At 49.6% G+C, this 24,621-nt stretch overlaps 5 protein-coding genes across 5 annotated transcripts; 3 read left to right on the top strand and 2 right to left on the bottom strand.

Moving 5' to 3' along the window:
* Nucleotides 1–15: 15 nt before the first annotated feature.
* On the top strand, nt 16–4,080 carry L3040_007140 (uncharacterized protein; the record flags this gene model as incomplete). The annotated part of the gene is made up of 4 exons (XM_066156165.1): nt 16–55; nt 159–263; nt 311–366; nt 415–4,080. The coding sequence occupies 4 exons, from the start codon at nt 16–18 to the stop codon at nt 4,078–4,080; spliced, it is 3,867 nt and encodes a 1,288-aa protein (XP_066010973.1).
* A 4,672-nt stretch (nt 4,081–8,752) lies between these two features.
* On the bottom strand, nt 8,753–11,871 carry L3040_007141 (uncharacterized protein; the record flags this gene model as incomplete). The annotated part of the gene is made up of 8 exons (XM_066156166.1): nt 8,753–8,819; nt 8,869–9,094; nt 9,190–9,291; nt 9,386–9,641; nt 9,703–10,719; nt 10,780–10,945; nt 11,089–11,164; nt 11,850–11,871. The coding sequence occupies 8 exons, from the start codon at nt 11,869–11,871 to the stop codon at nt 8,753–8,755; spliced, it is 1,932 nt and encodes a 643-aa protein (XP_066010974.1).
* Nucleotides 11,872–15,869: 3,998 nt separating this feature from the next.
* Nucleotides 15,870–17,396, top strand: L3040_007142 (uncharacterized protein; the record flags this gene model as incomplete). The annotated part of the gene is made up of 2 exons (XM_007296650.1): nt 15,870–16,296; nt 16,351–17,396. The coding sequence occupies 2 exons, from the start codon at nt 15,870–15,872 to the stop codon at nt 17,394–17,396; spliced, it is 1,473 nt and encodes a 490-aa protein (XP_007296712.1).
* A 3,886-nt stretch (nt 17,397–21,282) lies between these two features.
* Nucleotides 21,283–21,911, bottom strand: L3040_007143 (uncharacterized protein; the record flags this gene model as incomplete). Its single annotated transcript, XM_007296651.1, has 2 exons — nt 21,283–21,698; nt 21,746–21,911. The coding sequence occupies 2 exons, from the start codon at nt 21,909–21,911 to the stop codon at nt 21,283–21,285; spliced, it is 582 nt and encodes a 193-aa protein (XP_007296713.1).
* A 594-nt stretch (nt 21,912–22,505) lies between these two features.
* On the top strand, nt 22,506–24,385 carry L3040_007144 (uncharacterized protein; the record flags this gene model as incomplete). Its single annotated transcript, XM_007296652.1, has 5 exons — nt 22,506–22,577; nt 22,624–22,823; nt 22,879–23,320; nt 23,372–23,997; nt 24,127–24,385. 5 exons carry the CDS (start codon nt 22,506–22,508, stop codon nt 24,383–24,385), a joined length of 1,599 nt encoding a protein of 532 aa, XP_007296714.1.
* Nucleotides 24,386–24,621: the final 236 nt, after the last annotated feature.

Raw genomic sequence — 24,621 nt, forward strand, 5'->3', positions numbered from 1 at the left:
AACTATCCTTCAACAATGGCAACAGAAACCAATGACGCAAAGACTGCTTCTTCTGGTGAGTCGATTGAATGCCCCTATGCCGCTGCGCAAGTGTCCAATGGATGTGCAATGGCACAGCAACTTGAAAATCATACTCTGCTAACCTGCTATGATTCCAGAAACTCCAGCCGGCTCAACAGAGAGAACCCATGACGTCTCTGACATGGAGCATGCGACCCCCAACGGAGAGCAAAGCGAGGAACAAGGCGAGGAGCAAGGCGAGAGTAGGAACCAGACACATTTAAATGAGTATGTTCTGACGTGTGAAAAGCAATCTTCCAATTGACCGTCAATCTTCCGCATGAGCCTAAGAAGCTCCAGATCATGGTAGGTGTTTTTCTCCTGGCCACTCTGGGTACATACTCACGCATGCAGGTTGCTTCGCAAGAGGCTATCCATGATGTGCGTCAATCGGTGATCGAGACCCCAGGAACGTTTCAGTACTCTTGCTTCCATCTCGAGCACAAGGGACAACGAATCAACGACTTCATCCAGCTCTCAGAGGTTGAAGGCCTTACACCCGAATCCGAGTTAACTCTGATCGAGGATCCCTATACCGAGAAGGAGGCGCGACTACATGTGGTTAGAGTTAGGGAACTTATCGGGGCTGCTGGAGACCGAACTGACACCCTGTACGGAATTCTATCCGGGTTATCCCTCCATGACTCGGTCACTGCTGGTGAAACTCTCGCTGAAGGAGCTCCAAATCCTACTCACCCGATGGTAGACTACGACTTCCAGGCTCCTGGTCAACTTTCCACTCTGTTGCCCCAGCCCCAAGACCCGGCACCGAAGACACTGAAGTCTATTTCCGTGTCTCATTGGAACCCTCCACCATACCATCTTCGACAAAAGGGCCACTTGCTGTACCTTTCGGTAATTACCAACGAAGGAGAGCAATTCCAGATTACCTCTCACGTTTCAGGCTTCTTCGTTAATAAGTCTTCCAACGCAAAATTCAATCCGTTCCCCCGAGGCGCTCCCAAGGCTGCGTCAGCACATTCGCTTCTGAACTTACTTGGTGAAATCTCGCCCTCGTTCGAGGCATCTTTTCAGAAGTTGCAGGATTACAATAATTTGAAGGAACCACTTGGGAATTTTCAAATCACGAATGCCACCCCTGCGAGCCCATGGGTGGTCCCCAACTCGACATCGCCTCTGGTTGCACACTGTGCGGATATTACACGAACACAGGAGAGCTACTTGGTTTCCGGTCTAGAAAATACAGAGACACTGAGAGATTGGAATGAGGAGTTTCAATCAACTCGCGAATTGCCAAAAGAGACAGTTCAGGACCGCGTGTTCCGTGAGCGACTGACATCTAAGCTTTTCGCTGACTACAACGAAGCAGCCGCTAGAGGTGCGATTTTGGTTGCTAGAGGAGAAGTTGCTCCTCTCAACCCTACAGAGGGCAGAGATGCCCAAATCTTTGTTTATAACAACGTTTTCTTTTCCTTTGGTGCTGACGGTGTTGGAACCTTTGCTTCGGAAGGTGGAGATGAAGCTGCGAGAGTTGCCACAGGCAAAGATGTTATGGGTGTCCGAATGGTCAACCAGTTGGATATTGACGGTCTTTTCACACCTGGAACGGTCGTGATTGACTACATGGGAAAGAGATTGGTCGGTCAAAGCATTGTCCCTGGAATCTTCAAGCAACGCGAACCCGGAGAGAATCAAATCGACTACGGTGCGGTTGATGGCAAGGAGGTTGTTGCCTCTGACGAACGATTTGTCCCTGTTTTCGAAAAGCTCTCAAAGGCTTTAAGGGTCAAGAAGCATGCGGTATGGGACAAAGCCGGCAAGAAGCATATACTGGAGGGCAGTGTAGAAACCAAAGGCTTATTGGGCACTGACGGCCGCAAGTATGTGCTTGATTTATACAGAGTCACCCCTCTGGATATCTCGTGGATGGAAGAATACGGTACTGCGATCAGCAGCCCTGAGCAAGTTAATGGAGCCAGCAAGAGCGCATACCCTCACAGAATGACTGTACTCAGACCCGAACTCGTTGAGGCATACTGGAAGTCGAAGATGCGCGAATGGGTAAACGGAGAACTGTCTAAGCGACGCGCCGCCCAACCAGAGAATGCTAGCGCCGAGAAGATTCAAGGCGGGGTCAGCGAGGATGCCCCCAAGGAGGAGAAGGAGGCTTCTGAAGATAAGGCTGTCGCGACAAATGATGGGTCTCTCGACTTGGACAAAGACAGGATCGACATCTCCGACTTCGTTTTCTCGCTGAATCCCGATACGTTCACTGGTCAGGTGCCCGAGACGGAGGAAGACAAGGAGGAACTAGCAAAGGATGAGCAAGAAGTCAAGGCCGCATGCGAATTCCTTCGAAATACCGTTCTCCCAGAACTCATTACTGATCTCAAGGATGGTGATGTCGGCTTTCCAATGGATGGTCAATCATTAAGCCGACTTTTGCACAAGCGCGGTATCAACATCAGATACCTGGGTAAGCTTGCTGCACTTGCTGAGGGCAAGAGATTAGAATCTCTGAGAACAATTACTATCCAAGAGATGATTTCTAGAGCTTTCAAGCACGTTGCCAGCAAGTACTTAAGATATATACCAATCCCGCTCACCGCTTCTTGCATCTCTCACCTCCTCAACTGCTTGCTGGGATCTGGTCTGAACGCCAACCCCAAGGCAGATATCGATGAGAGCATGGCTACCCTCTACCCAGAGGCAGACCTTGCTTTCCAAAGGGTCAACCCACAGAGCTTGCGAGGAGAAATCGAACTTGAGATTCTCCGACGCTACCAATACACGATCGAAGGTACCTGGTCAGCTGATATCAAGCCAGTACAGCTCCTTCGCGAGGTTTCCCTGAAGCTTGGATTGCAACTGGAGATGAAGGACTATCACTTCACTGTGCAACCTACTAATGGCGACTTGGAACCTGCTATGAATGGACACGCGAAAGACAATCTCCCCAATGGAGAGAAGTCTAGCAGCAAGAAGAAGAAAAAGGCTCGCGATGGATCCCCAGTTTCCATTGCCTCAACCAAGAACTCGACGCCCCACACTTTCAGCCCCGATGACATTCTCAATATCGTACCAGTTATCAAGGAAGCATCTCCTCGGAGCTCACTTGCGGAGGAGGCTCTTGAAGCTGGCCGTATCTCATTGATGCAAGGCCAGAAGAAGCTCGGCCAAGACCTGCTCTTAGAATCTCTCTCATTACATGAGCAGATCTACGGCATCCTTCACCCAGAGGTTGCTAGGGTGTACAACACTTTGTCACAACTTTATTACCAGTTAGAAGAGAAGGAGGGCGCCGTTGAGCTCGCCCGCAAGGCTGTCATTGTCTCCGAACGAACTCTTGGTGTTGACAATGCCGAGACTCTCCTCAGCTACCTCAACCTCGGACTGTTTCTCCACAACAGCGGCGAGACTAAACAAGCGCTCGTGTACGTCAAGCATGCTCTGGCACTCTGGAAGGTCATTTACGGCACCAATCATCCCGACTCTATCACCACTATTAACAACGCTGCTGTCATGCTCCAAAACATCAAGGAGTACCACGAATCCCGTGTCTGGTTCGAGGAATCGCTCAAGGTTTGCGAGGGCGTATACGGCAAAGATTCCATCAACGCTGCAACCCTCCTCTTCCAACTCGCCCAAGCATTGGCCCTTGAACAAGACCCCAGACCTGCCGTGAACCGCATGCGCGAATCTTACAACATCTTCCTCACTATCCTTGGGCCCAACGACAAAAATACCAAGGAGGCGGAAAGCTGGCTGGAGCAATTGACCGTCAACGCCGTCTCGATCGCCAAGCATGCAAAGGATGTTCAAGCTCGCCGCATCCGTGCTGGCATCAACCTCGGCCGAACTCAACCACAGCCTCAGGTCGGCCAAACGGCACAAGCCACATCCGGTCGCGATCCTCGAAAGGGACTTGATTCCCGCAGCATTGATGATCTTCTTAAGTTCATAGAAGGCACAGACCAAAAGACCAGCACACCCAAGAAGCGTGCCGCACCAGGTCGCAGTAACCCAAAACGACGCGGTACATCTAGCGCCGCTGTATAATTTAATAGCACACAAAAGGGACTCGCGTAGTAAGTGGGTTCAGAAAACACAGGGGCGGAAGGATTGCATTGGGCGGCGTACAGCTCATCTTGAGCTCATACTGTATCGATATTGGGGGGTTTTTTTTTCCTCATTTTCTTCTTGAAGTATATTGGCTGGGCTGCGCGCAGTTTTACAACAGCCTGATGTACTTTGTTGTGTTGTACTTTTGCTGAGATCTGCTCTCATGGCCAGCTGTGTCGATTTATGAGCCCGACTGTAACATAGGCACTGGCGCGCATTGTAGCCCAGTAGTAATCAAAAATTCATCTCCTCCTCCAATTATTTAAAGGATTGCAGCCCTTCAGGGAGTGAAATGATGGGATGAAACAGCTATAGTAATTACTCACACTTTTCGTTTTCCAAGTGAGAAAATCAGCGAAAGTCTCTTGGCTTTGAGAGGGAAAATCTACTAATGCCTTTATATAAGCAAATCATTCATTCCCCACCATCAAATCAGCATTCAGTGCTATAAAGAACCCTCGGTCGTCTAGTTGGTTTATGGCGTCGGACTGTAATAGATCAGTTTCATCCGAATGTCGCGCGTTCGACTCGCGCCTGAGGGAGATGTTATAATTTTTCCAGTTTTTCCTTTACTCTTTTCTTTTTCTTTCCTTCCCTCCTCTTTCTTCCTTTTTTTTTTTTTTTTTTTTTTTTTTCCGGGTAGGTGGGTGGGGTGGGGTGATGTGGGGCTGGGGCTGGGGCTGGGGCGACGGGCAGTTGTGGGTTATTTATAGATATTCAAATGATTTTAGGGTTTGGCCGCCGAGTGACTCGAATAGGATAAATACCCTTCTGGGGTGTCGTCGTTGTACCCCGAACATTCGGCATTTTGTGAAGATTTTGTTCTTTTTGATTTTTCGTGAGATCAGTTGAACAGTAGAGTGGGACTTGGGACTGGACGTCGCGACTTTGAAGGGCCCCTTCCCTAAAGTGGGCGGAACGATTTGTGTCCCGTGAAAGAATGGTGTCCTGCGCGTCGCGTACAGAATGGTGAGGAGGTTGGATATGGATTTGGTTTGAGACATGAACTATATAACCTAGTAAATATATATATATATTACTCTATTACTAATAAAGCTGGAAAAATAATCATATCGCGTATCTTTCGGATTGACTTAAGAAAGGCTACTATAGATGAAAGCCGCGGCGAATCCCGTTTATCTTTTTCAACTTTTTACTCAAGCTCTCTTCTATTTTCTCCAAGCATCATTTTCATTTAAAAGTGACGATAACATAATATTGATTCGCTTATAATTTTCATCGTCATCGCCAATCTGAATGTAAGCTAATAGAGTTTTATTTAATTCGGAAGCGGTTTTCATTTACCAGAGATTGAAAAGTCGATCGGACACGAGGCTTTCGCGAACTCAGCAAGCTTTTTCCCCTGAAACGTTTTAAAGCGCAGCTGTTCCGTTTGCAACTGCGTTTCGAAAACGAAATGGAGTGATATTATCGGCTTTTTATCTTTTTTACTATAAGCTGCTTCTCGCGGTCTCGAATAAGGATCTGTCGTTCGGGTGGAATATTATACGCCTCTTTCAATGGTTTCTTTCGCTCTTTTTCGGCTTTTTGATACAAAAACTCTTGTAGCGTTACTTACGATCGTTTCGGATCTTAATCGCTATTAACTTCAGATTAGCGTTAGCTGCTTTAAAACCAGCTTGTTGCTTTTCCGTTTCTCTAGCATTGATATTTTTTTAAGCGCTGTGAAAGCTAGCATAATTTTATTTGTTTGCAAATTCGAATTTCTTGTTAACCTATTTTTTTATCGGCTCGACCAGCCTTGCCACTGAAGCCATGGCTACTACGTTTGCCCCGAATCGTAAGAGGGGCTTGTTGTGATTCAGGAGCTCCCCTCAGGCGTCTTCGTTGAGGCGGTAGTCGGTGGTCGGTGGTAGTAGTGGGATTTGTGCGTGCGAGCCGCTGGGTCGGTTTGTGTAAAAACACCTACTTTCACAGGCGCTGGATGGATTCTCAAGATCTTGGATGGCATAAACTGTTACCTGAAACTGAAAACCTTTCCGAGATGATCAAGAGTGTAGATTTCGTGAGATGTGTCGGTGATGTCCTTTCCATGCTGATACCTACCTTACCTACCTGCCTGCCAGCGTCATGCGATTTCTGGATGGGCAAATTTGCACTTTGCAACGGCCCTCAATTTGACTTTGAAGAATTTAGGATCATTATTCACACCAACCGCGTAGTGTATCAAACCCGCCGTTGCCTATGGTCAGAGATGCTGTCGAGCTTCTTCGACGTCCTACTCACCTCGATGACTTTCAGACAGACACCCTGAATCCGTTTTTGGATGACCCCCTCTCACTTCTCTTGTGCGTGCTCCGCCTTCCAGCTATCAGGCTTTTTCCGAGCTGCTTCTCTTATGCATCAAATCATGTACCTCAAGAAAAGGATGTGAGGTCAGAAGAAGCCTACTCCGGAGCGGTTTCGTGCTGACTGCTGCATGAGACTACGACGCGTTGGCTCATACCTTGTTGCAACATGGCTCGAATAGCTTCAGAATACTGCAATCACAAGACGATCGGCCCATAGGCACGAACAGCCTAAATCATAACATGCTCAGGATTTCAATTGAAGAAAACATATCGCCGTGGAGTTATTTAGTTCTTACCTTCTCCCACTGTCTATGAAAGCTGGCAGTGAGGCTGTGTTTGCTGTCTACAGAGTTACATACTCATGGTGCTTGACTTCGTTTAGGACTTGGGTTTGTATTCGACATGCGACAGAAGCAAGTCGCTTACTGTCCACTGAACTGCTTTCGCCGCATCTAGTGCTGGGGAGAAGCGGGACTTGTGATATAGGCGAGCAATCCAGCTTTTTTTCTCTCGACCTTGTCGGCCATACATCTCACAGTCAGGGTTTGTAGAAGGTAGAAGTCGGAGATATTGTTACTCTCACGGTGGGCGCGACCGGTACCATATATTGTTGGCGATTTAGGACTTCAAATAGTTCGAGAGGCATATGGATAGAATTTTATCTCGGGAACCCATAGATACTAATCCCGCCATAGAGACTTCCGTGCTGGGGTGACTGGAGGTGTATCTTCTCGGAGAGCTCGGAGAGACTTAATAAAGCCGAACGTCGGTGACAACACAGACATGAACATATTTCAGGAGGCTGGAAACTTCCTGAAAGTACAGCAATATAATTAAAGTCTTTCCATCGAAACCCTGCTTAAAAAAAATGAGTAGGTTAAAATCATCCAGATTGCCACAGGCTTCGCTTACCTAACGACTAAAAGTCAACAATGTCGTGTAACATATCCCAAGCAAATATCCTCCCTACCCTACCCCCAACTCCCACCCACTGAATCAGAAATCTCAATTGTCAGCAGTGCTGTTCATCCTCAGATATCGACCTAGCCCAGCCTATACAGTTCCTTCCCCACCTGGTACATACGTAGCCACCAATCGCTCATCGATGTCAATACCTCAGTCGCGAATTTTATTCTTAGGCAGTTGACTCTCTCTGCCCTCGAATAACCGCAGTGCTAGCAAGCTAGCTACCTAGCTAGCTAGCCACCACCCCGACAGACAATTTCAAAGACCCGAGGATCCAGATCCAGCATTGAGACTCAATCCCCCGTCGCAGCTGCCGTGAAATATTACTTACCACATAGGCAGGCTACTCCGTCTTACCTTAGTCAATAGACGAAGGGGACAGCATCGTCAAAACTGACAGCCCCTCCCGCAGTCCCGTCGCTCAGCAAAGAATGAGGGGACAGGGCTGGTGGCACGAGTGAAGGGGATTCGCTCGTGGTAGGATATCAGTCTGAGCTATGATTGAGATGGTGGAATCCGCTAGGTTTCCAAGGGCTATTGGACTGAAAGATAGCTTATGAAAGTGCCGTCGGTTTACGTCTGACTTGGCGAGTCAAGTTGTCGTGACAACTTTACCACTCACTGATCAGGCCAGAGATCTCTGCTAGACACTGAGTTGTATCAAGTAGTGAATACACGTCTCACTTTTTTAATTTGAAAAATTGGAATAGAGTCTAGACTAAGAATCCCCGTAACCAGCTGCAAACACAGGGAAAGCACCCACCCACTCGCAACAAGGAAATTTCCAAGATCACCAACCAAGCCGGAGAAAATTCACGGCAAGACTTTGGAATCAAGATTCTGAGTATGTCTGCGGTACGTTGGATGTTATGAGAAAGCCATCCAATATGCAATTCTTAGATTCGCAACAGTCTGACTAGAATTGAGAGAAAGCGCTGTTCATTTGTAGCTTCTTCACCCATCCATGTAACCAGCGCCAGCCACCTCCGGAAGCAAACGACCAAGCAACAATTTAAATACACTGCACCAACAACACCGCAACACAAACGCAACGCGATCTGATTCCATTTACTCCATGCAAGTAGTTTTTTTTTACAACCCCATAGCTGCGACCGACCATGCAGATGACCACACTTCATTGTAGCAAGAAGGAAAAGCAGAAAGAGGACGAGGCAAGATGAGCCTTACCACATCCCTACCGAGTTCTAGAAACACGATGTTTCCAATGATCCATGCGCACAAGCAAACCGACAACAAACGCCTTTTTTCGAAATTGAAGTTAGACACGCAAACATTCGCAATGCGAAGAGAAAGGGAGCGGGTGGAAATTGTCAGGGACGACCAGTGCCAGCGACAGTGGGAGCAGGCGCGTGAAAAGAACTGATGCTCTGGAATCCTCTGCAGTAGGTGTTAGTGAATATTAGAGGAGCTTTTAGGCTGTGCTTACCGAGCAAGATCAAAGCCTTGATCCTCGTCATCCTCGAGATCTTCGGGTATATCTTGCTTCACAGGCATACTATTTCGGGTGGGACTAGCGGCGGAGACTCTACGGACAGGAGCAGGACTGCTGCTTGGAGGGAGAAGAGGTCCGGCAGAGCCTTTAACTGGACTCAGGTCGAATGCCGGAGCCCTCATGGGTGTGCTGCCGATGTCCGCGTATTTCCAAAACGGCGCTGGAGAACTTGTTGGCATATGTTGACTCGGCCTCTGAGCTGTGCTTGGAGGAGCAAGACGGGGATGAACACGATGGGGGGCAGGGGTTACGAACGAGTCTTCATGCACCATTGACGAGGAGAGAGTTGGACTTCCAGGCGCGTTGTCCGAAAGACCGAACGAATTTCCTGCCGGCCTCTTGTGTCGTGGAAGTGGGCTGCCGTCGCCTGGAACATCCTCCTCTGCAGGCCGCGGTAGTTGTGGTCCTCCTCGATCGGGTGTCATTTGGGGGCCGGTCGATGGGTACGAACTCAAGGCAGGCGAACCAGAAGGTGGAGAGCGCTTCGTCTTTTGGGTGGGATCCTTTCTAGCACCACTGAAGGCAGCTGGCGAGCCAGTGCCTGGCGAGCCTCGATGTCCACCCCGGCCACCGCGCCAACAGGTTCTGACCATCTCTTCGTACATTTCAGGGACAATATGCCACTTCATGCCTTTACCGGGTTCATCAGTCTCGCGGGCGACCTTGCCGAATGCCTTGTTCAGAGACAGGTTGTGACGAATAGAGTTCTGTAAAGATAAAATCAGCGTTGTTGATCGGCAATTCGGTGGGCGCGAAACTTGAACTTACCTGCCATCCGCTGGGTACTTGCGCGCGGTAATAAGCGTACCTGTCAGTGATGAAGTTATAAATTCCCGCGAGGGTGAGTTTCTCGCCTTCGGCGTCGAGGATGGCCTGGCTGATGAGTTGGGAATAGCTGAACAATGGCTTCATGTGCGAGTTTTGTTCTAGACTGTAGTTGGTTTCTTTGGGTTCCATGAGCATTGTGCCACCATAGTATCCGGGAGACTTCCCTGCTAAATACGGCATCTTGCCTCCGAACATTGTTGGAGTGCCTGGGCGGCGATAGCCATATGGAGCCGGAGCGATGGCCAGTTGACCATTCGGCATTTGGAAGTGACCAGAGGAAGCCGAGCCCATCGAACCGTCCTGGGTCTTGTCGTCGTCCGCGGCTTGGATCAGGCCAGCTCTCTGTAGGAATTTGTCGTGGACCCGAAGGGAGCCGTTGGCAGTCGGCATGACCCACATCATCTCGACACCACCAATCTCTATGACCTCTCCATTGACCAGGACTTTGCGCTCACCACGGCGGTAGGCTTTATCATCAATCTTGACGCCATTGCGGCCGCAGACGAGCAACCACCAGCTTTCGGAATCCGAGTCGAAGTAAATCTCGGCGTGCGATCGAGAAACAACCTTGTTCGGACCAAGGTCAATGTGCACCCCAATCTCCTTAGCAGACTTCGTCTCGTCGGCGCCGTTCAGAGTACCAGCAGGAACCGAGCTCTCGCCCTCGGGAGGTCGGCCAAGCACAATCTTGACCATTGTTACATAGAAAGACCAGTCCTTGCCGGCCAGCTTTGCATAAGCGGTGACTTGTTGGTTCTCGCTCTCCTTGAACTTCTCGTTGGAATGGTCCTCCGCGACTTGAACCATACGTTCGGGCATGAGGAGGAAGGGTACGACGGCTTCGATCAATTTATCGTCGTCCATAGGGATGCCAGCCCGGTCGGTGGGGAGGGGCTCTGGCTCCGGGGCGGCGATCGGTTCTGGGGTGGCATCCTTCTCGACGGGTTCCTCAACAACCTGGGAAGACAAAATATCAGCATCATCGGTTCTGTGCACTCGAGATGCGACCCAACTCACCTTCTCCTTCTTTCTTTTCTTTGCGGGGCGGGAGGGCGAGGAGTCGGGGATGTCGACTTCTTTATTGACTTCCCGACGCGCACGAGCCGAGCGTTTCGTAGACATCGTGTCGGTGGCACCTTCGTGCTGGGCGTCCAGGTGTCCGCTGGAGGGTATTCGGTCGAGACTGGAAGTCGCAGACATGGTCAGTTGGAGGCGGGCAGGGCAGAGCAGGGCAAGGCAGAGAGAGAGAGAGAGAGAGAGGTGCGGTGCGGCAATGTCACCTGGGTTAATTGATTGATAGACTGACTGAGAGACTGATAGACGTACCTTAGTGGAAGTGAATTGGGGCTGCAGAGGCCGGGACTATATCTACTCTGGCTGTGTTGCTGCCGGAGAGCAATCACTGCGATTGTTGTGATCCGCCTGGACGCGGTGATGCGGTGCTGACCGGATTATTTGCGTGTCGGCCGTGTGTGGGGGGGGAGGAGGGGGGGGGTTGTACTGTATGTAGTTGTTGTGGAGGGACGAGTTGTCGCGATTGCTGCTTGTGCACGCGGCGCGTGTTTATTATCGAGACCAAACTCTATCGCTTCCGGTGGATCGCTCCACGCTGCGGGTGGTGGTGGTCGCGGTATTGTTGACGCTGCAGTTGAGAGTCCAAGGAGAAATCGAGGATACTGAGTGTATGTGTAGGTGTATGTGTGTGTGTGTGTGAGAGTGTGGGCGTGGGAGGGTGTGGACTTTAGTATGTATGGGGAGAATGGGGAAACTGGTCAAGTCAAACAAACAGCCTTTTTTTTTCAACTATCACTGTCGAAAAAGTGAAGTGAAGCACGGTACCGAGCCGCAGTAGCGTGTCTGATTGGCCGAGACCTCGCCAACGTCAATACGGTACGGCACCCACCAAATTTTCTCACCAGGCCGCCCTATTACTTGCAGCCAACTTCGATAGCCAGCTGATGTGTTGTGCAAACGAAGTGCAACGAGCAAGCAGCTGTCGAATTTGAATGGGAATTTTACATCCACTGGAAGTGGCAGAGTCGTCCCGATTGTATCGAATCTCGGCAAACTCGAAAATAAATATTTACCTATGCACGTGACTTGGCTCATATTCGGGCTGCGATAGTCGACCTATTTTGTCATTCAGCCCCATAGGCGCCGCTGGAAAAGGCAAGTAGTGTGGGTTAAGAGCGATTAAATATCGACATGCGGAAATATAGGATACGCCGGTCCTCGGCTAATGACGAAGCGTTGTTTTCTTTCCCACCCAAAATCCAAACTTCCCACCAAATAGCCCTCAACCGCTTTCATTCCCACCACGTAATTGTTTTATCCTCTACAGTCAGTCGTAAGGCAAAGATTTTTGCTCATCGCGGAAAAAATTACATAGAAGTGGGGGGCTCCATATCGGGTCTCTTTGTCAATAGTCCCCCCATCGCTCCGCTCTGGCAGAGCACATGAGCTCTTAGAAAATCAGTCGCCTCTGAGCTCAGACGAACATTAGCTCAACCCCTCTGTTTATAGTAATGTCGAGATTACCCTTTCTTTGAATAGAGAACATGCTCGGGTCGCCAACATGCTGCACCTTTTCCGTCTCTCGCCTGTTTGTTTCTCTTGCTCATCCTTCCTATGACAGGCCAAAATCGCCAATCTGAGAATAGAAAGCGCGGTTATATCAGAAATATTCTGTCTTTTGATGATTCAAAGTGTAGCCTGGTAAGATGTGACTAATTGATCCCCGTGGAATCGAAATTTCTTCATGTGTCCAAGTCTGCTCAAAATATGGGCCATGGTGACGGACCATCTAACCTCCTCGCGTTCATATGAACCATTATTTAAGATAAAGGATTGACAGTTCCACACGCTTGGTCCAACAGTGGTTACACACAGCTACATTACCCTTGCGTGTCCGAATCGGATCAGATGACTGTCGAATAAGAGGCAATCCAGATGCTGCTTTCCTACCCAAGTGGTCGCACTTTCGAGAATGATCTAGCTGGTCAAAAAATTGTTCAGTACCATTGAATGGCCCATACATAGAAGATTTGTGCTTCCCATGCAGGAAAGCAAAAGATGACTGGCCCATGAATTATCGACCCGGATCGGCAGGCACACCTGCAGGCGAACTCGTTGGAGCTGCTTCAGCAACCAGTCAATGGCCAAGGGCAGAAATGTACCTCTTTTTTAGAAGGACCTACTGTTGCTTACCAAAGCAGTTCAATCAAGGCCGGCCTCAGAAGACAAGTTCCTCCTCTACCGGCACTTCATCCATCACTCACCCTCCTTTCCTCCGCGAGAGATTGATTATCTGAGATGAAGTTCGTAGTAGTAATGTTTGTGAAATCGTATCCTGGAGCCCAGATAGAATCAGACTTAGGAAATGTAGTTCCGCAAGGACCTTGGTTACCGAAGTCATTAAGTATCAGAAGACACGATTTCAGACTTGTCGGCTCTGATAATTGCTGCAGTTACGAAATGCGACTGATTCGGCTTTGACCCGGCATGCCGAAAGCTGAGATGGGCATCAGCGGCCGTTTGAGACCCCGCTTAAAGGAAAGACCTAGCTTACGATGCAGCGGTTGGAGGTGTAACCCGAAATCCGAAATCCGAAATACGAAATCCGAAATCCGAAAGCTTTTTGACAGTAGACACTGGTCCAAGATCTGACAAGACCAGCTCTACTCATTGATGGCTGGGAAAGTCACAGACCCTTTTTTGATGCTACAGCGGCTCTCGTGCGGGACGAGTCGTAGGATTTCTCCCGTCGGCTGAGCTGATAAATGACCCTGAAGGAGGAAAGTATCAAAATGGTTGGCCTGTTGCTTGATCCTCGAAACCGCACCGTCTCAGCTACCTACATATGCAAGGTTTCGGTTCGTGAGGATGATAATAGACAGGAGAAGCAGGCCACTTTTGCGAGGAAGCCCGTTGCAGTTTGATGAATCAGATGAGATAAGAAGTTCCAATAAATCAATGACAGGTAGCGATTGACTACCTGAGCTATGAGTGTTTCGCGAGAAGGGTAGCACAGGATCTTCTTTGTATCGACCTTCGAGGTGTTCGGACGAATGTTGTGCCTCCGATCAGTGTCTATCTCATGCCGCGAGCTGTCCCCTCAAATATAACGCATCCTCGGTAGTTGACGGTTCGGGTCTGGAGGTCAAGAGAAACCCATTCCCTGGCTACCAGACTGTTGATGAGGTGGATTCAAGGGACAGATGCTCAAGCGCGTGAGATGATAGAAACCGTCGGTCTGAAAATCCTTCGCTTCATACTTCCATCTGAGTTGAAGACGATGCACCAGCCAGACAGTGTGGTTCAAAAACGCATGATTCACCCTTGCTCTGGGATGCATTGATCTGATCTGCTGCTGGTTGCAGAGCCTCGATTGGATCGCCAACACACACCTACCGATCATAGCCGGCTAGTGAAGCTCTAAGCTCTTGCTCCGTGTTAACCTCATGGACCTGGACCTGGACCTGGGACTGGACTTGGAGGAGAGAGAGAGAGAAGAGGAAAAAAGGTAGACTAGTTAGAGATAGTCGTAGATGCCGGTCGCGCTTACGCTTCGGCAAGTGGGGGTTGAGTCGGGACCGGGTCGTGGCTTTTGCTGAGTTACGGTCGGGTAGTACCATAATGAAGAGTCGTCGGCGTCGCGGCATTGGCATCGGCGACGAGCGACGGTCTAGACACGACACAGTAGGCACGGAGACAGGGCCGTTTAAACAGTATCAATCGATTGATTGGGAGTCAGGTCTGTCAAGTCTAGTGCCCAAGCACACCAGTGGTTCGTTTCGACCGCCACTAGATCGACGCCCGCATGCGCCCCGGGACAGGACGGGAGAAGCAGCACATGTGGTGCCCAGCATATACGAAGATGCGTCTTCACTGTCGACTTCATCACTTCTCATCTTCATTTCCTGAGCGCACACACATTCCCCTGGTAGGAATGCAATAGTGCAACGACAGTCGGTTGCGTGCCTCCAGATCGTGATAGCAGCATATCTGAAAGGCTGACTGCGGGTGGAAGAAGAGTAAGGAGAGTAAGAGGGACGGGTGCGATGGGAAGAAAGCCGTCTGGTGCTGGTGGTGGCTGGCGGCGATGGTGAGATGTGCTAGATGGTGATGGTGTCTGGGTGTCCGTCCGTCTGTCTGTCTATCTGTCTGTTAGCTGACTGTCTGTCTGGCTACGGTGGCCGCCACAGCTACAACAGCCGGGATTGGGGATGTCAATGTTAATGTCAATGTCGATGTCAGTCGAGTCGAGTAGAGTCGAGTCGGGTCGGGTCGGGTCGCATAGTCGGGTCAGGTACCGAGTGAGTTCGACAGTCGAATATAGTACCGGTACCTATCGAATATCAGAGACAACAAGGCCAGGGTTGCTGGTCTAACCAATCAAACTCAATTTGTCGAACGACGACCACTAGGCCAGGACCAGAACTAAAAATCCTAGCCTCCAGTGCCCGAGTGCCTGCCCCAGTGCCCCAGTGCCCCAGTGCCCTCCCCGAAGACGCATCTCTTCACCACTTCCACATCTTCCACTCATTTCATAACTTCTACCCCTTCCACCCCTTCTAACCTCCTCGGACCTCCTCCCTCCGGCCAGCCAGCCGATTTATCTCATTTGTATGCGCCGCCGGGGTGGAGTTGCCTTGCCCAATCCCCAATCCCCAATCCCCAGTCCCCAGTCCCCAGTCCCCAGTCCCCAATTCCACTCCTCGGGAAGCCCTCTCATCGTCTCTTGGGCCAGTATTTCACGCGCCAGCCGTGAATATTGCCCTTGCACCGTTGCCGTTGCCATTGCCGGTGGCGCAGGTCCAATTTCTTCCGAATCTGCTCTGCTACTATCCGTCGATTTGTTTTTTCCCTTATATCCATGCTCCTTCCCTTTGTTCTGTCCCACGCTCGCTCCGTCTGTATCATGCAAGAGGCGCCACGAGAATATAAAGTCCCGATACCCAGCTGCCTTTGTTTCATATCTCTATATGATCACTCTTGTGTGTGAAGGCTATCTACTCTATCTGCTACTTCTTTTTGACTGACTCCAACCCTTCGTCTACCTCAAGTACACCTCAGATACACCTCAAGGCCCTTCGCCAACTTCCATCATGGCTCCATCAGCTATCACCGAGCTCACTCTGTCCGAGACGGTCTCTACGCTTCCTGTCAAGGGCAAATGTCTCCCCAAAGACGAATTTACCACGTTCAACGGAGTCTCGCCCGAGTGTTCGAAGAAGACCGAATTCCTGCTTGACCGTAACCTCCACAAGTCATTCCCGGTCGTCAAGAGCGGCAAAGGCAACTACCTCCAGCTTGCGGATGGCCGTAGCATCTTCGACGCAACATCTGGGGCTGCTGTGTCTTGCTTGGGATATGGAAACCAGAGAATCATCGATGCCATGACAGCCCAGCTGAGCAGTGGCATTCCTTACCTTGCTTCTACTTTTTGGGCCTCGGAAGTCGTTGAGGAGCTGTGTAAGGAGTTGATAGATGGCACGGGTGGGAAAATGGCCCGGGTTTACTTGACCGGTTCGGGTATGTGTCCAGTTATGTATGGCCTAGCCGAATACTCAAAACTGACACTTGCAGGTTCTGAGGCAGTGGAATCTACCATCAAGCTTTGCCGCCAATACTTCTATGAGAAGGACAATAAGACATCTCGTGTGAACTTCATTGCCCGCGAGCACTCTTATCATGGCAATACCATTGGAGCTTTAGGCATGTCTGGACACGTCGCCAGGAGAGCACCATACAAACCATTCCTCATGGACAACGTGCATCACGTGTCTCCCTGCAATGCCTACAGACAATGCAGAGATGGAGAGTCGGACGCTGCTTTCGTGGCCAGAAAGGCGGCAGAACTGGAGGCCAAATTCCTAGAGCTAGGCCCAGAAACAGTCATCGGTTTCGTAGCAGAACCAATTGTGGGGGCTGCATTGGGCTGTGTACCAGCCGTCCCAGGCTATCTGAAGGCTATGAGAGATATCTGCCACAAGTACGGAGCACTCTTCATTCTGGATGAGGTTATGTCTGGCATGGGCCGATCCGGTACTCTGCATGCGTGGCAGGATGAGGACGTCGTCCCTGACGTTCAGGCAGTCGGCAAAGGTCTCAGTGCAGGCTACCAGCCAGTTGCTGCTGTACTCATCTCTCCAAAGGTTGTCAGTGCGTTCTTGAATGGCAGCGGTCAATTCATCCATGGACAAACTTTCCAGGGCATGCCACTTCAGGCTGCTGCGGCACTCGAAGTCCAGAGAATCCTGCGTGAAGACAACCTGATGGAGAACGTTCGCACTCAAGGTACGTACCTCGAGAAGCGTCTCCAGGATCTTCTGGGAGACCATCCCAATGTGGGAAACATCCGTGGGCGAGGACTCTTCTGGGGCATCGAGTTTGTCAGGGATAAGCAGACCAAGGAACCATTCTCTGTCAAGATGGGCATTGCTCAAAAGGTGCACAACACTGCGATATCGGCACCGTTCAACATGACTATATACCCAGGCACTGGAACCGCCGATGGCATCGATGGGGATCATGTTATCCTGGCGCCGCCCTACAACATCACCCAGGCAGATGCAGAGTACATTGCCAATGTCACTTCCGAGGTCATTCACAAGGTTTTCCAGTTCCAGTAAATACTCCACAACTCTCGCGGGCGGGGTCAGGCTCTATCGCCTCTTCTGTACATCTCAACCGGACAAAATTGCATGGTTTCATTCGTTCTCGTTGAGCTGACATTCGGACGTGATACGAGGCGCAGAATCTAGACATATTGTACTCACTCGGTGTGAATTCGATTGAATTTCCCAGTGAGCTCTACATGTAATATTAATGTTGTGAATCTACGTGCAGAGATGATGGTCCCTTTTTTGCGCTCGCTAAGTTTCGGTTGTGACTGCATGGTGACAACTCTGCTCCTGCCCAAAGGTATCGTCCGCTCCTGCGCCAACAGCGCGCGAAAAAAGTTTGCTGCAAACTCTCCCCGCTCCAGCCGCCATGGAAATTGCGGTAATATAGAGACTCAAACATTCTTCCATCAACGTCGACTTGTTCGCGTCGTCGGCCGCCTCCGATCTCAACAATACCATCGAGCGCGAGTACATAGGAAGGAACTAACTAATATCCCCGCGGGCCAATTCCCTACATTCCAAATTCTTATCCGGCCTCTCCTTTCTCTGTGGTAATGATAAAATTAGAAATCCACTGATACAGATACACCACTCAACTGCAGACTATTTATCCAGCAAGCCCTGCGCCGGCCTGGCTCCTATCTTCTACCGGAAGTGGGATGACTGCGGTTCTTCGGATGCCCTACCCCACGGAGCTCGAGGATAAATTTTCAAGAACAGCTCTCTCGGCGAGGACAGCGAGGATGTCCGCACCGCCAGAGCAGAAAAATTCCGCCATAAGGGAAGGGGCCATGTATGCATGCCGTGGCGTGGCGAGGCGTGGCGTGGCGGCCCAAGTAAGTGAGTGTTCTCTGAAAGAGAATCCTCTCAAGCGCAGCCAGCGTGCAGTTCAAGACTTCGAAGCGCTGGAGAAGAAGAGGAGGAGGAGGAGGATGAAGATGATGAAGCTCGCAAGCGGACCAAGCCGAGGCTAGACAAAAAAGGCCAATTGGTGGTATACAAAGATTTCTGTTCTATTCAGAAGAGGACGCCTTTTGGGTGATGGATTTTTTTGGTGGGGGCTATGCTATGCTATGCTATGCTCCCCAAAGACTCGTTTGGCTTTTTTTAATGTTATGTTTACATTGGTTCTTGATAGGGCTTGTTGAGGTTTACTTCTGGATTTGGGGGGAGATTTGATTTCAGTAAAGTTGATCTGATAATTAGAGAGAAGATACTGGTATCATGGCAGATGAATGGCGCTGTTTTCGTACCCTTGTCTATAGTCAATCAGCTTATCACTGTTATCCTGCGTTGCGGTCTGTCAAGGAAATTACAGGCATAACTTGACCGCCATATCCTATCCCGAGATATCAACCGTTTTACTCCTCCCAGATTGTCCAATCAGAATACCATATGCTGACTGATACAGGTCGCAAAGCTCATCCGCCAAGCGGGCCCAAAGCGAAAGCAAGTCTGGAAGGACCCCAAGAATAAGAGCGAGGGAAAGATACGCGCTCGCAAGCAAAAGAGGGGAATATCCAAGGCTCTAATGGAGTTGAGACATTCGTTGGGGGACACGATAAAGCTGCAAGTTCAGTCCACATTTGAAGGATAAGCAAGAGCTTCGAGCAGGCTGGTGTCGAGAACATCGATGATCTTATTTATTTCAGGCATTCTATGATACTTAGATCGATGCTGAGACTTCATGTGAGTGTGATGGCCGTGATACGGAGGATGAGGACGAAGATTTCGAGGGAATCGATCGTTTCTCGATTATTTTTCGAAGAGGAAGAGGAAGAGGAAGAGGAAGAGACGTCTGAAGAGGAAGCTATGTTCGTCAAGGACAGTCCCAGCTCTCCCACTTAAATTGGCCGCTCTGTTCCTATCCCTCGGATCTCCCATGTTGCTCCAACTACGCCCATGATCTTTCTCCTTCGTGCTCCGTAACCTGTACGATTAATCATCACCACCCGCCAATTGCGAAAGTTGGCTAAGCACTATAGCGATTCTCTGAACGGAACGCGATATGATCTCTGGGGAGAACCTAATTCTTTTTTTCCCGGCTAATAAGGGACCAGATAACCAATCTAGGGGTCCTTCCCTGTTTGTTTGACATCTCCAGATGAGACTAGCGTGGTTCGGGAAATCTAAATCGTAATATCTTCTTGTTCCACCCAGGATTGGGAATCGGACAGCTCCGGGTCAGCTCTGCGGGAGGCGAGAAAGGCTCGCTTCTTTCTGTCCCTGGTCTGTGGCATGAAGAACACACACATACATGTAGCGGAAATGGCGCGGCGGCATGGTGTTTCCAATTCCTGATACTCGATGATGGGTTGTAGGCCGTCAATGAGGGAAGGGAGGGTTTGACCCTCATGTACCTGGCTGTTTCCATACAGGCAGGTCGAATCCTCGAGTGCCTTACTAAGTAAAGGGTACGCTGCGTTGCCGCCCAAAAACAATCGTCATGGAATCTGTAGTTCTGTTCGAAGATGAATCAATGTCCCCTACCGAGCGCTGTAACAAGTTACCTTCTACTAGTAAACCGGGCCCCCCAAAAAAATTCGGACGCTAGTATATATCAAAGTAGTGGTGAAGCCTCCGTGAACCACAGGATAAGGCGAAAGCCCGGTCTGGTGGTTCACTCGGGCTCTGCCCTCCTTTGCTAATCTTTATTAAAATCAGATACCTTCGGGTTGACGGGTTTTCAAGGCGTAATTCGCAGCTGGACGCAGCTGTGGGTTGCGACCGGAGTTTTTGTCTATGATTTTTTTATATATATATATTTTTTTTTAAAAAAAATCCCCCTTTTTTCTTTTGGTGCGAGGGCTTATTTTTTTTATTGTCGTTGGCGCCTTTTAAGCGAGGTACTACTATTTATTGTGGCACCCGCCGGCGGGCGCTGCGGTGAGCGAATAAATGAAAGGCAATTTGCATGACATGTGGTTGGGGCCTTGGGGCGCTAAACATACGAAGCTCTGAAAAGTGGTACCGATAATTCTGTCCGATCGAGATCTCCGAATCAAGGTTGTGATGATGACCAGGTATTGCCACCGATACTTGCTGGCCCCCTGGTCGTAGTTGACTACTAGCATACCTAAAGGAGGGCCGGCAAAGAAATTCGATGCGTATCTGGAAGAGGCGCCGACTGACCTCTGGGTGAAGCTAAAATTCAATAATTCTAATGCCTTGGTCAGTCGCACGATACATTCAGTTATCGCGCGTGGAACTTGGAAAGCCTCTTTAGATGACCTGGAACACCAATACAAAGTGAGAATCATCTGCCTTGATTCCACCCACGGGCCCAGGTTATGCGACTTCTCATCTCCAGCTAGTTGCTGCTCGCCGCTGGTGTCTTGGTTGGTTTGCCTTTCAAACCCCAATTCTGTCTTCACACTGAACACTACCTGTAGCATCACACAGAAGCTGGCTTCATGTCTCATTTGCGGAAGGAGCAGGGGTAGTGAGATCTATCTATCTTGATCCGGACTCATAGAGAACCAGCCACAGGCTTTTCGGAGGTTGGAATTTCGACTCTAGGGATGTTAACTTGAGGGCTTGGGTTCGTATGAGATCTTCCTTGTGCTAGACGGCTGCCAGGCAAGGAACCCGGACAAGATATGTTGGAGTATCGGTCGCGATCCGAGGCTTTGTACATGATTGATTTCAGTACAAAACGCTGGAAGGTTGTTCAATACCCAGGCACGCTATGTGAATTCATCAAGGAGATTTCAGTCACATAGAGATCCCAATACATGTTGAAGCATGTTTATATGAAGACACGTATAACCCAAAGTTAGTATATGATACAGTGTCAACACAGAATCGATCCAATACATGCCACAACTCCCGCACACTTAATCTAAGAGCCTAGAAGACGCCTCCAGTTTGTGCATTCATTACAATTTGTGGCTTAAGCCTGACCCCCAACTTCCTCCGTCGCCTCTCCGAAATCTGGCACCTCATCGGCAGCCTTTGGGACTTTCACCCACTTCACCTTACCTTGCCCGTCGACTGCGAAGCTCCCCGACGTCTGCCAGCGACTGCCGCTCTCTGTAGGCTTGTTCCAAATGCCCTCCTTCTTCCCCAGCGTGTACACCGAGTACAGACTCCAGGGATTCAACACATGCCAGGTGCTGGACACACCCAGACCCCACGCTGCATACAGTTCACGCGTGTCGTCGACGATGACTTGGACTTTGCCGGCGCCATCGAGCGACGACAGCCAGTTTTGGGTTGCAGAGGAAGAGGAGTGCGATACTGCAATGTAGTTCTTTGAAGAGTCTTCCGCGGCCAGGGAGCGTAGGGAGAGGAATGTCTTTTCGGCGACTAATGAGAGGAATTAGTTTTGGTTACAGAAGGAGAGCAAGACGTACAGGGACAGCCGCAATGCCGGAGAAAAGTCACGATGGTTGGCTTCCCGTTTGACGGCGGAAGGGGAAGCTTGGAGTCGGAGGGTGCTTTGCTGTTGATTTCTGGGACTGGGGAGGTAGTGAGAATTTTGGGCGACATCCATGAGCCGAGCTCTTGCTTAAAAGTCATGTTGGTTGCGAGGCGGATAAGTGATACGGGAGTCGTACAAGATTCGAATTCGAAATAAATTCGATGGCAAATTACGATGATAACTGTAATTGAAATGTATATCAGAAGAAGAAAGAAAATAAAAGGAGATAATCAATGACCAAAGGGATGCGGGGTACGGATTATTGGAGCTAGATTTCAAAAACTGGATTTGGGAGAGCCCAAGCCATTGGAAGTGGCATGCAATTAAATTGATCGCAATCGAAATCTTTTTAGCTGGATATTCGTTCGGTTCTGGATGTGAAGTTGATGTTGATGTTGTAAATGTTGGAGATGGCAAGAAGGAAAGCAGAGTTGCCTGACCCCTGCGGAAAACGTGGAAATAAGACACGTGATCAATCAAGAAGTAGAATCAAGCTTCTTCTCCCATGCGCGCTGTCTGAGCAAATGTCTCGATAAGTCTCGACAAGTACCTCCTATTTCAAGAATATTCGCGAACCTCGAGACGGCGCTGGTGTACCCCTATCGAGACGGAAGTAGCATGCACATCTTGTCCACCTCCCTGGGCCGTGTCCGATATCAAAACTCTATTCGATCAGCGAAAGGTGATCAGCCATGCACGAGATCATAACTCTCCAGCTCGGGCAGAGGAGCAACTACCTCGCTACCCATTTCTGGAACACTCAGGTAATGACTCTTCCAGTGCAGCCAATCTGAGACTGATGAATTCCAGGAATCGTATTTCACATACTCAAAAGATGAAGAGTCTCTCGTCGACCACGACATCCATTTCCGACCTGGTTTGGGCGCCGATGGGTCCGAGACATTCACACCTCGAACCCTTATCTACGATCTCAAAGGAGGCTTCGGATCTTTGAGGAAGATTAATGCTCTGTATGAAATCGAGGAGCCTGTCGTCCCGCAAGGTTTGTGGTAAGCCGGGCTAAAATCTGCCCCTACGGACTTCTTGTCAACTGACCTGTACAAGGAACGGCCCTACGGTAGTCCAACGGCAGACCGCCATTGAGCAAAGTGCTTACCAGCAAAGCCTTGACAGTGGACTCGAGCCCCCGCCGCTCACTGCAGAGTCTGTAAGATATTGGTCCGATTTCAACAGGGTCTACTTCCACCCAAAATCTATTGTCCAGCTCAATGAGTACGAGTTGGGTTCAGCACTCATGCCTTTTGAGAAATGGAGCGTCGGAGAAGATTTGTTCAAGTCGCTTGACAAAGAGCATGATCTCTTGGACCGTGACCTGAGAACTTTCGCCGAAGAAGCTGATCACATGCAAGGTATTCAAATGATTTCTGGGATCGATGATGCTTGGGGTGGCTTTGCTGCAAGATATATGGATCGAATTCGTGACGAATATGGAAAAACTACGGTTCAGTTCTGGGCATTGGAAGATGGTTCAAAGTCACAACCCAGGGTACGATAACCATTCATGTTACATTGTACTACCACCGCTGACGGCTTGTAGGAGAAAAAATATATCAAGCTGTCGAATACAGCTAGGTCCATCTCAGAGATTGCACCGCAGGCCTCTCTCTTCGTTCCTCTGACAGTCCCATCACCGAGGCTTCCTGGCTATGTCACGATCGATACGAAGTCTCAATGGCATATCGGCGGTCTACTCTCAACAGCTTTCGAAACGATGACCTTGCCATCAAGACTAAGGATCCACAATAACTGCCGTGCCTCGATGGACCAGCTCGTTAACGTTTTGAATGTCAATGGTAACCAAAACATTGCAAAAGTTCAGATGAGTATCGATCAGAGGGCGTCTCCCAACAGGCAGCAACAGGTAGCCGGACCAGACCTCCGTGCAAAAAGCAGAGATCTCAGACTGCCATCTCAGGAGAGACGTGTCGAAGAAGAGCCTTCCTCTAAAGGAGACAAAGAATTAAATACATTTGATATAGACTTCTTCCCCGAAACAGCTGAACAAAGTCGGAACCGCCGAGCAGTTAAAGAGCCTCATATTTTCGGCCAGGCCGAGATATACAGATCCAATGATCAACAGGAGTGTGAGATTGAAGACACTGAGGAAGAAGCAGGCCATGAGCGAGCGCGACGCCGAGCAGCTGGTCTTCCCATCATTGAAAGGTCAGTGAACCCATTTTTTATTTCTTCCGTGAGGCTATATTCAGGTCTCGTATCCCCGCATCAGACAGAAAAATTCTGCATTTCTCTCAGCCATATTGAGCCTTGTCGCTTACCAAATGATACCTCCAGAACAGTAATATCCCTGTCGTTCCCCCTGCTTGACAGCTTTCCCCACATCTATGCCCATCCCAGTACGACATCTTCGTTGGGAGTCAGTACATCTCTCTCTACCGACACGACAGTTGCCTTGAGGATAAAGAATCTCCAGTTCGTTGTCGGTAGAGCCGTTGGTTTTGACGAGCGTGAGGCACTTAGCAATTCTCTGGGCGAGATAGCTGAAGGGTATGAGGAAGGCTGGGACAGCGGTTCAGACTCGGACGATGATTGAACCAGGTGAGCGAGGCTGTAAGTGAAGTGTGTTGGGATGAAGCCGATCTCACGATACGCCATCAGTTCGAACGTCGGAGAAGTGGTATGTCCAGCACGGTTTCCGCACATTGCATATATTAGATGACGCATCTACTAGGTGTATCGAGCCGAAAATTATGGCACAACCTTGATCACCCCACGTCCCGTATAGAGACGGATACTCGCAAGAGTAGGGTATGATTTTGCAAAGAGCTA

Source organism: Drepanopeziza brunnea (genome assembly GCF_022702325.1).
Source record: "Drepanopeziza brunnea f. sp. 'multigermtubi' strain 214-2 chromosome Unknown ctg12, whole genome shotgun sequence".
Classification (NCBI taxonomy): domain Eukaryota; kingdom Fungi; phylum Ascomycota; class Leotiomycetes; order Helotiales; family Drepanopezizaceae; genus Drepanopeziza; species Drepanopeziza brunnea.